Raw genomic sequence first — 12192 nt, forward strand, 5'->3', positions numbered from 1 at the left:
ATCCATCTCTGATATGAGTAAATATTTTTTTTCTCAGTTTGTTGTATTTTTAGAAAATTCACAAAATAAGCTATGCCAAGGATTAGAAAGGGATGATGGTTGTGATTATAAATGATAAAATTGCTGTGGTGATACAGCACCGCTATCTTCATTGCAGTGACGAGTATACAAATCTACACATGACAAAATATGGTAGTTGCTTTTGGTTTTATCTATATAGTATATTTTTCTCAATAATAAGTATGTCTATCTTCCATTTTGGTTTTATATAGTATATTTTTCTCTCTCAATAATAAGTATGTCTATCTTCCAGTCAAATAATTGTGCAGGTTAATACATTAGAAGATGATGTTAGAAAAGGTATATCTTCCTTTTAAAAAAGGATATAGAAAAATATGTAAAATTGTTAACAAGTATCACTTTCCTGGAAATGTGAGGGGTGAATTCAGGGAAGGGAAGGGGTATTGCAATCTGTACCATCAAAATTCTGTATTATTTACAGTCTTATGTAAACAATATGAAAGCATGTATTCATGGTTGGTATATGCAGATATATAAGTTGGATAGAGGGAAAGGCAGTATATGGGATGGTGTGTTTTGCCTTCTTGCCCCTCAGGGAAGTGGTGGGTGGTATTACAAGGGGCTGTGTGCTGAGACAGTGGTAAGGGTGTACAGATGGTGGTGGTAGATATTGAGAAAAAAGTTTGGATACTTTGTCTGCTTGAAGGGAATGAAGCCTCCTCAGTGGAGTCTAACCTGCCTCACTTTCTCTTTTAGGAGCAGAAAAGCAGTTTGTTTAGTTGTACAAGGTGGTGGTCTTCATGGCAAAGTGCTTTCCATCTGGCATCTACATGTTGCCTCCTTGGTTCTCTTGTTCATCTTTAAGATATTTGTTCTTTAGATGAGCCATGGCATTATGGAAAGCATGGCAGCTGAAGCCCTCCCTGACCCCGCACTCCACATGCTCCTGGAGGACTTCTAAACTGGGGAACACCCGGCAGCAGGCCATGCACCTGAACCCACTGTCCTGGGCCACCAGCCACTCAGGCGTCTTAGTGCTGGGATACCTGCTCAGAGCGGGAGGCTGTACTGGACTGTTAGCCTCCTCCCCTTTTTCCTGGGCTCTGATCTCTAAGCTGTGCTCATGGTCAATTGGGTTTTCTTCTCAGATATATGAGATTAAGACACTTTCATGGACCTTTACAATATAGGTCATTTCTTCCATTCTGATCTTTTTTGAGGGAGACTCCAATCCTTCCTCTATATGGCATAAGACAGCCACACCCCTTTTCAATTGTACTCGTGTATAGTAAATTGTCCTGAGCCTTAGATCTGTCCTCTGCACTGAGGATATGTAGGACTCATTATTAACCGACTGGGAAGGAATGCAGGTATGTGAAGTGTCAAAGGAATTCTCCTTTTGCTTCAAGTCCTAGGATACATATATCTCCAGCATTCTTAGGAAAAAAAATATTTCAAACAAAAGAAAAGTAGAATATGTGTGTAAGGACTGTAGGAATTAAGATGGATATAACCTACATGAGCATGTGAAATAAAGTAATCTATCCATGATATTTCAAAATTCTGTGTGTGGTATGCTATATCTGATGTATTTACACAGTGTAATAAGATGGGAATGAGGATATATCATATGCATATTCTTGTGGAGTGGTATATACTGGGACATATCTGGGAATATTTTAAATTGTGATAAAAGGGGATGTTGATTGAGGTTGTGCATATTTGTTACATGGTATGAGAGCATGTTAACAAGTTCAGAAGTGATATATGTTCTTATTATGAGATTTTGAGAAGTGGGTGTTAGACATGTGTATGGGTTCTCAGAATATTCAGCTCTATGAAAGTCCAAAGGCTGGCTGGCTGAAATGCCATATGAATTAGAGAGGAAACAGATGGAAGTTCATTTCCTTCAGGGCATGTGAGGTTAACTGGGTGAAGAGATGTGAATTGTTTATGGAATTAATGTGTAAATGGATGAGTATGGAAATGATTGTGTGAAGGAATGATGGTAAGGGTGTATCTAGGTAATGCTGCTAGAAAAAAAAGACAGATGAGGAAGGAAGGCCTGTGTATATGAGAGAACAAGGGAAAAGGAGAAACAGAGCCTTACCTGATATGGAGGACAGATGTGTGAGAGAGTGTGAGGATCTGATTGTGTGCTCATCTGAGGGGAAGGCTCTGAGTAAAACCCCTTACACATGTCAGCACTGTTCTCTACCTCAGTCACCGCTGTCCTAGGGCTGCTATGTTGGAAATTTGGGCTGAATGACCTTGCCCTGTCCTTGAAGGCACACTCCCTACTTGTCCCTCTGCAGAAGCCTTAGTACTAGCCTTTCTGCCATGAAGCCTTTTTCTGTTTTTTAGGAGAAAGTAAACTAAGTAGCCAGTAGGCTGAGCAGCTGAGATGCACCTCTTGACCAACCCCAGATCTTATCTTTGCATATTCCTTACCATCCTCATCAGGAATGGACAGCTTGGATGGAGAACATCCAAAGCTGGAATATTCAGATATAAAGGAGTTTACTCCTGCTGCCTGACTACAGGCTGGGGCCTCCACAGGTGACTGACATTGAGGCGCATCCTCCTGAGTGTTGCAGGGTCCTGGGTAATGGAATAAAAAACATTGAGATGAGGGATTTTCTGCCATTTGTGTCAACTCAAAACCTACATATAGAATGGATCATTATATGCCAGCCATCATTACTACACATGACAATTGTTCTAAAAGAAATTAAAGTGACTTTTCCATTTAAGATTCCATTTACTCCAAACTATGGTTAACAGTTATTAAATTGTGTGTTTGGTGGATGTCAGTGGGATTGGCTATGTTACATGTGGTATTTCTGGAGCTCTATACATATGTTTTTAAAAATGAACAATGACTGAAAGATAGTATTTAGGAACTGAAAAATTGTGCAGTAAGAGGACATATGGTGTGAGTTCTTAAAGCATTCAGCACCTCTATCTATCTATCTATCTATCTATCTATCTATCATCTATCTATCATCTATCTATATATTGCTATTTATACTGATAAAGATGTAAAATGATACATTTTTATTTTTAAAGATATTATTCATTATTATTACATCACTGCCACTGTTTCAGTGTTAACCAAGCTCAATGCTTATTATTTAACTTCTAAGAGTATCATCATTGCCTCATGAATGTTTTTTATTTATTTATTTATTTTTAAAAATATATTTTATTTATTTTTTACAGAGAGGAAGGGAGAGATATAGAGAGCTAGAAATGTCGATGAGAGAGAAACATCGACCAGCTGCCTCTTGCACACTCCCTACCGAGAATGTGCCCACAACCAATGTACATGCCCTTGACCGGAATCGAACCTGGGACCTTTCAGTCTGCAGACTGATGCTCTACTGCTGAGCCAAACTGGCTTTGGCTGCCTCATGAATGTGTATGGTATATGTACTATTCAAATTTGTAGCAGTATGGTATGATGCCTGGTGTTCAAGTTTATAATCTGTTGGTTAAAACTGCATTTAAGGTTAAATGTATGATTTATTTGGTGTTTGCAAATGTTTATTTGTGGATGAGGATGGTATGTTTGTTTTGTTTCTGTGTGTTAGTTTAGCACATATTTATGTGTGTAGATTGCATTTCCAATAAGTATGGGCTTGCTTTTCCTATAAATGTGGACTTGTGCTTCAGAGTGGAATGTTGTTACTTAGAAATTATCTTTGAGACATTTGCAAAATGTGAGGGAATAATTAAATAACACAAATATGTGAAAATAAGGGAGTACAAGAGAATCACTGGGCATTGAAAAAAAAGGTAGATTACTGAGAAGTGTATGTAAGATTAGGTGGACAGTAACACACAATTTCATTAGAAAGCTAAAGTATGAAAGGTTGAGTTCTGAAGGGGGTAAGATAGAATATGGTAACTAAGGCCCAGAAGTCTAAGTCTAATCATTCACCAAACAGAAGTATGTCCATATTGAAAAATACATGTAATAGATTGTCTAGAACATCACCTTTTCAAGTAGTCCAAGACTATAACCAACCGAAGTGGTTTGAAAATGATAATCAATGAAGAAATAATATTCATACAATGATAAACAAATGCCAAGAATGAACAAAACTTAAGTCACACACATGGATGAATTACACAGATATAATGATATAAAAGCACTAGATATATGTACTGTGCCCTTCTAAATTGCATAAGATTTAAAATCAGATATACTAACTAATACAGGGTCTTAGGAGTCAGAGAAAGTATAACTCTTGATATGATATGGACAAAAATAGAGCATGACAAATTTAGGTGTATGTGGAAGATTATAAGGAAGTGAATGATGGGGAGAGTGACTGCAGAGAGTCTGAGGAGGGATGAATGTGAATGTGAAAATATTGGCTATGCAAATAGATGGACATGATGGGGTCTTCAACTGGATATCTCTGTACTCCATCTCAAATTTAGTTCTTGAGGATCCTTCCTCATTTAGCCTGATTTAAGTTGTTAATGCTTTTACACATCCCAGGATATAAACATGCCCATGACTGGTTCATCCCATATTCTTCCATGTTTCTCTGATAAAACTCTCATCCCCTCAGTTTCTGTCCCACTATTTCCTGAAATATCAGTTTTCCTTGGGCTTGTTCTAGTCTTTTATATGTGGTGTTTTTTGTTTTGTTTTTTTGAAATTGGAATTTATTATGTCCACTGCTGACCACGTTAAAGAAGATACAAAACAATTGAAGTTCATTTTTGTCAGCCGTGTTGTTCACAAGCGAGCAGAATTACTGAGATCATTTCTGTAGTCTCCCTTTGCATCCTGCTGATAGTCCATCCTTGTAGCACCAGTTAGCATGTCTTTAGTAGAGATGCAGGATAAGTTATCTAAGGAAGAAAACCCTCCCAACTATACTAATTATCAGCTTCCCTTGCAGGGAAGTGGCACTATGAGCTGCGATACCACAAAACAAACATCTGACTATGAGATTACAATTTTTCAATGGAAAATGAATAGAAATGGCATGTGCCACTTCCAGGTATTGCCCTACACATTTTCAAGTTGAGCCTCCATGTTCTTCAGTTTCCCAGGTGATTTGGACATACTCTTCTCAAAGATTCCAAGAGAGGAAACATTTTAATGTAATTGATTCATTTGCAGGAAAGAGAATTGCAGACATAAGAAAACTAGAATAAGTATGTGAAGTCTGTAGGAGTTAAATGGCCATGCACTATGTGAGCATGTGGGGTGAAAGTATATCTACATGCATGTGATATTTCAGAATTTTGTGGGTGGAGTGCATTATTTGAAGTGCTTACATAGTATAACTATATGGGAATGAATATATAGCTTTGTATGCAAGTTCTTATGGAATTGGATGCATATTTTGGAATATACCTGGTGAGGATTATTGATGTTGGTAAAAGGGGATGAATGAATGAATGTAAAGATGTTTGTTTTGTGGTATCGCAGCCCATGTGAACAAGTGCCAGTATGGTACCAGTTCTTATTATGAGCCAGTGAGGCTGACAGTGTTAGAAGAGGTGTGTATGAACTCTCAAAATGTTCAGCTCTATGAAGGTCTGAAATCCTGTGACTTAAGTGGCAAATGGATTAGAAAGACAATAGAGGGAAATTTATTTCCTTCAGGGCATATAGATTTTCTAGAGTTTGACCTAGAGATGTGTATAAGGACATGAAATATTTATGGCATTAATGTGTAAATTTGTAAATAATTCCATGAAATATTTATGGAATTAATGTGTAAATGGGTAAATAAATGTGTAAAATATTAACACCCGTGATGTTTATATTTTAGTATATATTTTATATACTAAAGATAATGGTGTGAAGGAATGAATGGTAGGATATAATGCTACTAGAGAATGGGAATGATAGATAAGGGGAAAAGTGTGTATATTTGAAAGAATAAGTGAAGAGGAGGAGAAACGGAGCCTTACCTGGCATGAATGAGTACGTGTGACTGTGAGAATCTGAGTTTGAACTCACCTGAGACCTGGGAGTAAACCCCCATGCACACTTCAGCAGGATCCACTGCCTTAGCCATAGCTGCCCTAATGTTTCTCTGATGGAAATTGCACCAAGGAATTGTAGCCTTTTCATGAAGGCTCACTCCTGGCTTGGTCTGCTGCATAAGCCTTAGTACTAGTCTGTTTGCCCAAAGCCATTTCCTGTTTTTGAACTAAGTGAAGACTGGGTTGAGTAAATCAGCTGCATCTATTGACCAGGCTCAGGTTACACCACTGATATTTCTTACCATCCACATCAGAATGGGGAAGCCTGGAAGGGGAGGCCACACAGGTAAAATATTCAGAGGGGGAGGAATCTCCTCCTGCTTCCTGAATACAAGCTGGGGCCTCCACTGGTGACTGATGCTGAGGGGCATCCTCTTGGGCGTTATAGGGCCCTGGGCAATGGAATAAAAAAGAACATTGAGATGAATCATTTTCTGAGGTCTGTGAAAATCTAAAACAACATTTTGTTGGACATGTCAGGCATTATTACCACCATTGACACTTGTTCACCTAGCAATTAAGTTGATTTTCCCATTTACTCCCATAAGTAAGCACTAATAAAAATGGTGTGTTTGGTGGGTGACAATGGAATTTGGTGTCTTGCTTGTGATATTTCTGAAGATCTATACAGATTATTAAAAACTTAGAATCACACCAGAAAGACTGTATCTATGAACTAAAAGTGGAATATCAACTCTACTTCCTTATGAAAATATTATACAATTAAGAGCTATGTGGTGCAAGTTTTAATAAGCATTCTGCATGTATGTATATATTGATATCTAAATTTATATATATATATATATATAGATATATATATATATATATATATATAATTATTATACATGGAAATATTTTTTTGAAGAAATTAGCCATTATGCGACTGTACCAGTTTCAGTCTTAAACAAGTTCATTGCTGATTATTTTACTGTTTAAGATTATCATCATGTCTCATGAATATGTGCAGTATATGTATTATTTACAATTTTAGCAGCATGGAATGTTAACTGTAATGTGCTTGGTATTTAAGTTTATAATGTGTTGATTAAAACTAAATTAGTGTTCAATATGTGATTGAACTGGTGTTTGCGCATTTGAATATAGGATGAGGTTTGTGTGACTGAGGATTGTATGGTTGCTTTGAGACTACATTGATACAATGGAAAATGAATAGAAATGACAGGAATCCCTTCTAGGCATCATCATACAAACCTCCTCTGTGCCCCTCCCTTCACTATCTTTTCTTTATAGGCCAGGGTACAAGCCTCTCATGAGATTCAAGACTGTTGACATTCCCATGTAATTGGTAGGTTCCTAGAAAATTAATTTTCAAACATGAGGAAACAAGACGTTGTGTATCAAGGCTTTAAGAAGGCCATGCACTACATGAGCATGTGGCCTGAAAGTACATCTATATGACAGATTTTAGAATTCTGTCTTGGTGTACTTTATTTGAGGTATTTACATGGTACAACTATATGAGAATGAGGAGGTAGCTTTGTATTCATGTTCTAGTGAGTTGTATGTATGTTCTGGGTCCTATTGGGTGAGTGACTGGGATATTACTAAAAGAATGGCAAATAAGTATGTGCATATAGGTCATGTGGTGTGATGTCACATAAGAACAGTGTAGGAATACCTGTTCTTACTATGAAACAGTGAGGCTGAGAGTGTTGCAAGAGTTATGTTTGAGCTATCAGAATGTTCGACTCCATGAAGATCTGAGGGTGTGGTGGCTCAAGTGTCATATGGATGAGAAAGACAACAAATAAAAATTTACTTTAGGGCATATGAGTTTTCTAGAATTCAACTTGAAGATGATATCCATGTGAAGGGAAGTGAGTTATTTATGGAATTAGTGTGTAAGTGGTTGAGTCTGAAAGCAAATATGTGAAGGAAAAAGGCTAAGATATACCTAGGTAATGCTACTAGAGAATGGGAATAATAGATGGGGAATGAGGGCCTATATGAATATGTAATGATAGGTGTTTGTGCTATTCTAGGAGAAGGCTATGCTTTAACTCCCCCCCCCCCCCCACACACACACACATTGGCCCTGTCCACTAGCTCACCCACAATTGTCCCAGTGCTTCTATGTTGGAATTTTGTCCTGAGGGACCTTGGCCTGTCCTTGGTGGCACACTCTTGACTAGTGCCTCTTCAGAAGTTTTATTACTAGTTTATCTGCCCCAAATCCCTTTACTGTTTTTGAAGGAATGTGAGCAAAATAGAGACTGGGCTGAGCAGCTCAGCTGCACCTTTGGTCCAAACTCAGATCCCCCCTTTTATATTCCTTACCATCCTGATCATGACGGGGAAGCTTGGATTGAGAGGAGGCACAGGTGACATATTCAGAAGAAGAAGATGACTTTGCTCCTGCTGCCTGACTACAGGCTAGGGCCTCCACAGATGACTGCAGTTGAGGAGCAGTCTCTTGAGGCTTGATGGCTCCTGAGCAGTGGAATAAAAAAGAACATTGAGATGAGGCATTCTCAGGGGTCTGGACCAATTCAAAATCACATGTTGAGTGGGCATTACATGTCAGGCATCATTACCACCCATGACACTTGTTCACCTAGAAATTAAGTTGTTTTTCACATTTAAAATTCCATTTACTCCAATCTATCAGCGAATACTTATTAAAATGCTGTGTGTGTTGGTTTTCAGTGGGATTGGGTATCTTGTTTGTGATATTACTGGACATGTATACAGATTATCAGAACTTGAACCATGCTCAAAAGACAGTATGCAGGAACTAAATTTTAAATATCAACTCTATTTCCCTATGGAAAAATTACATAATTAGGGAGTATGTGGTGTAAATTTTATGAAACAAAATGTATGTATACAGAGTGTATGCTCAAAAATGTATCCATACTTTAACAGCTAATATTTCAAGGTTTAAACAAAAATGTATTATAGTAAATGCCATATAAATAGTGTGTTTATACAGTTTCTGGTAACATATTTTTATCTATTTTTTATGGATATATTGACTTAGATATCTAGAGAGAGGTGTAAATGTTTTTTTTTTAAGAAGCTAACTATTCATAATTATGTCACTGTCTCATTTTCATACAAGTTCACTTCTCATTCAACTGTTTGTTAAGATCATGTCTCATGAATGTGTGTGGTATATAAATTATTCACATTTTTATCAAAATGGTAGAGTGAATGTTATGTGCTTGATATTTAAGTTCTTACCATGTTGGTTAAATCTGGGTTACAGTTTAACTAAGGTGTGTTTATTTGGTATTTGTTAATCTGAATATGCGATGAGTTTCATGTGACTGAGGATGGTGTATGTGCTTTGTGTCTGTGTATAGTTCAGCACATTTTTATGTGTGTAGATTCATTTCCTATAATTATGGATTTGTGTGTGTTTCATACACTCTTCAGTTTAGATATGGAATGTTGTTACTGAAAATATTCTCTTTGAGGCTATTGGAATTTTGGGTGTAAAATGCACAGGAATATTGAAAGAACATAATATAAAAATTAAGGTGCTTAAGAGAAGCAGTGCATGGGCTTTGAAAAAGCACTGTGTGGAGAGGCAAAGCAAATGAGAGTGCAGAGAAGAATGTATATGATGAAGTGGGTAGTGCCCATGATTGCGCTAGATGGTAAAATTATGCAAGATTTAGTTCTGAAGGGATCAAGATAGAATATTGAACTAAGGCCTAGCAGTCTAATTCTTAAGCATTTATCAAACAGAAATGTGTCTACATTGAAAAACACATGTAATAGTATGTCCAGAGCATCACCTTTTCTCATATCCTAAAGTGAAAGTAACCCAAATAATCAGTAAAGAAATAATATTCATGTGATAGTATACATATACCAACCTGAACAAAGTCATACGCAGCATGGATAAATTACACAAATAAAGTGATGAGTAAAGGGAACTATATACAAAGTATGCATTGTGGCCTTCTATTTTCATAAAATTTAAAACAGGGATACTAACCTAGGATCTTAGGAGTCAGAGAAATTATAACTTTGCATGGCATGGACAAAAATCGAGTTTGCATAATTTAGATGCATGCAGAAGAGGATAAGGAGATGAATAATGAGGAGAGTGTGTGCAGATGGTCTGATGAGGGATGAGTGCGGATGTGAATTGGCTATGTAAATATATGGACGTGATGGTGTCTTTGCCTAGGTAACTCTGTACTCCATCTCAAGTTCAGTTCTTGAGGATCCTAACACATTGGGCCTTTGATAAGTTAGTGCTTCATAAGTTCCTGTGACATGCCCTTCCCAGCTCACAGGAACATATTCTTCCATGTTTCTCTGATAAAACTCTCATCCCCTAAGGCCCTCTCCCTTTATTTCCTCAAATAGAACACCATTCTCTACTGATCTCCTTGGCTTGCTACAGTCATTGTAAGTGGTTTTTCTTGGAATTTATTGATTCTGCTGCTGATCACATTAGAGACAATGCAGAGGCGTTGGAGTGTCTTTTGTGCTGGGCAATCTTGTGTGGACTAAAGGGCAGAACCATTCAGCTCAACTCTGTGCTCTGTCTACATCCCAAAATCTATTTTCTTTGGCTTATGTATGTTCTATATGTGTGAATATCTGAACAGGTGTGTATGTATATTTACATGTCTCCTAGTTTACACTCAGTAACATGTCTGAATATGCACTAATTTTATTTTAAAAGTGAGAAAAGACAGCCTTTTTCAAGGGCACACTGGAGGATGCACAAATCCTAAACAAGTTGGAAATACCAGTTCTCTTGAGGAATGTGAGCTACCATTGGAACTTTGGGGTTGGCTACAATATGTCTCCCTCCTACCCCTAACCAAGGCTTCTTCCATTTACTGGTTACTTGTTTACTTGTAATCTCCATAGTAATCAAACTATTTCAGTTTCCCATTTTTCCGGAAAGAGCGAAACTTTCTTTCTAATTTAATCATCATTGCTAAAGGGTGTTCGTGCACGTATCCCATTTTTTTTCTTATATTTCATATAGGAGCCCCATATTTACATCTTCATAGTGTAAGACAAAACAATTCATTTTTACTCCTCAATAAAAAAAATAAAAATCTGACATTATACTCAGATACCTTCACAGCTTTAAGTGTAAAGTTCTCCTTCCCTTTCTCAAAACATTTCCTCACCTCTATGAACCAGACCTTCTTCTTGATTAAAAGGAGAAAGTATTATTAGAAAACTGGTAACACCATTTACTTAACTAATGCCCTTAAGCAAAAAATGAAATAAAGGGAAATAAATTCATTTTGTAAGAAATATTATACTTATCAAACATTATGTCTATAACAGAGTAACCCAGAGGGACAAGGTGCAGGTAGCACAAGTCCTAAATAACAGAGACAAGGACCTGGCCATTTGAGTTTAATCTCAGACTCCCTGGGCCCTCAAAAAGACCAGCAGGCACACATCCCTCTCAGTCTCTCAATATCTTTCCCTCCTTTGTGTTCCCCCCCCCCCCCCCCCCCCCCCCCCCCCCCCCCGCCACACACTTATCTTCTTTCTCTTTCCCTTTCTTTATCTCCCTCCCTTCCTTGCCACAACTAGAAATTCTCTATCTTTAGAAAAGAGTACTTGGTAACATTGTGCCCAAAGAATCTATTCAGCACTTACCGCTTGACATCTCAGTTCTGTTCAAATGTCTCCTTTCCAGATGTTTCTGTTTTTCTTTATGCTTCATGGTTCAAATCTTTTTTAAAGAGTCACTCAAATCAGATAACTTTCTTCCCCAAACTGTACTCTCAGTGTGTCAGTTGATGATGACAAAGAATCAAATTAACAAATACAATCCATATAAACAAATTGCTGTCAATAACAAGTCACTTAAGAGACCTCTTCTCTCACCAAGTCACTGTTCTGACCAGGGCTTAGGACACCACTAGGGCAGTTATGATGTTTCCGAGGTGTTCTATGACCAGTGCGTGACATCAGTGCACCCCAGGCACCCAGCTAGTATCCACAGGACTGCAGGGCCACCACAAACACTAGCCAGAGTGATCCCATTATTTAAATGAAAATTCATCCAGGAAATTGAATTTCTTTAATCCTTTACTTGATACCAAAACTACTAGAGGATAGGTGACTTGAATTAAACAAAGGCAATTATTTTATCTGTCTAGGATAACCACATTACTAAATCTTCCCAAAGGGAAGGCT

At 37.5% G+C, this 12192-nt stretch overlaps 1 protein-coding gene across 1 annotated transcript; it reads right to left on the reverse strand.

Annotated features, from left to right (window-relative positions):
* Nucleotides 1–847: 847 nt before the first annotated feature.
* Nucleotides 848–11659, reverse strand: LOC118703658 (protein FAM170A-like). Its single transcript, XM_036410772.1, has 5 exons — nucleotides 11650–11659; nucleotides 8338–8490; nucleotides 6282–6431; nucleotides 2473–2622; nucleotides 848–1161 (listed from the first exon to the last, which is right to left on the reverse strand). Exons 1-5 carry the CDS (start codon nucleotides 11657–11659, stop codon nucleotides 848–850), a joined length of 777 nt encoding a protein of 258 aa, XP_036266665.1.
* Between the last annotated feature and the right edge of the window lie 533 nt (nucleotides 11660–12192).

The sequence above is a fragment of the Pipistrellus kuhlii genome, unplaced genomic scaffold, assembly GCF_014108245.1.
Source record: "Pipistrellus kuhlii isolate mPipKuh1 unplaced genomic scaffold, mPipKuh1.p scaffold_m20_p_4, whole genome shotgun sequence".
Taxonomy (NCBI): Eukaryota; Metazoa; Chordata; class Mammalia; order Chiroptera; family Vespertilionidae; genus Pipistrellus; species Pipistrellus kuhlii.

Bases quoted from the DNA above. Each gene is read 5' to 3' on its own strand.
- LOC118703658 (XM_036410772.1), bottom strand. The intron at 2,623-6,281 runs GTAAGAAATATC...TCCATTACCCAG, and splicing joins TCCCCATTCTGATGTGGATG to GACCCTGCAACACTCAGGAG. The intron at 1,162-2,472 runs GTAAGGAATATG...ATATCTGAGAAG, and splicing joins GTCCATTCCTGATGAGGATG to AAAACCCAATTGACCATGAG.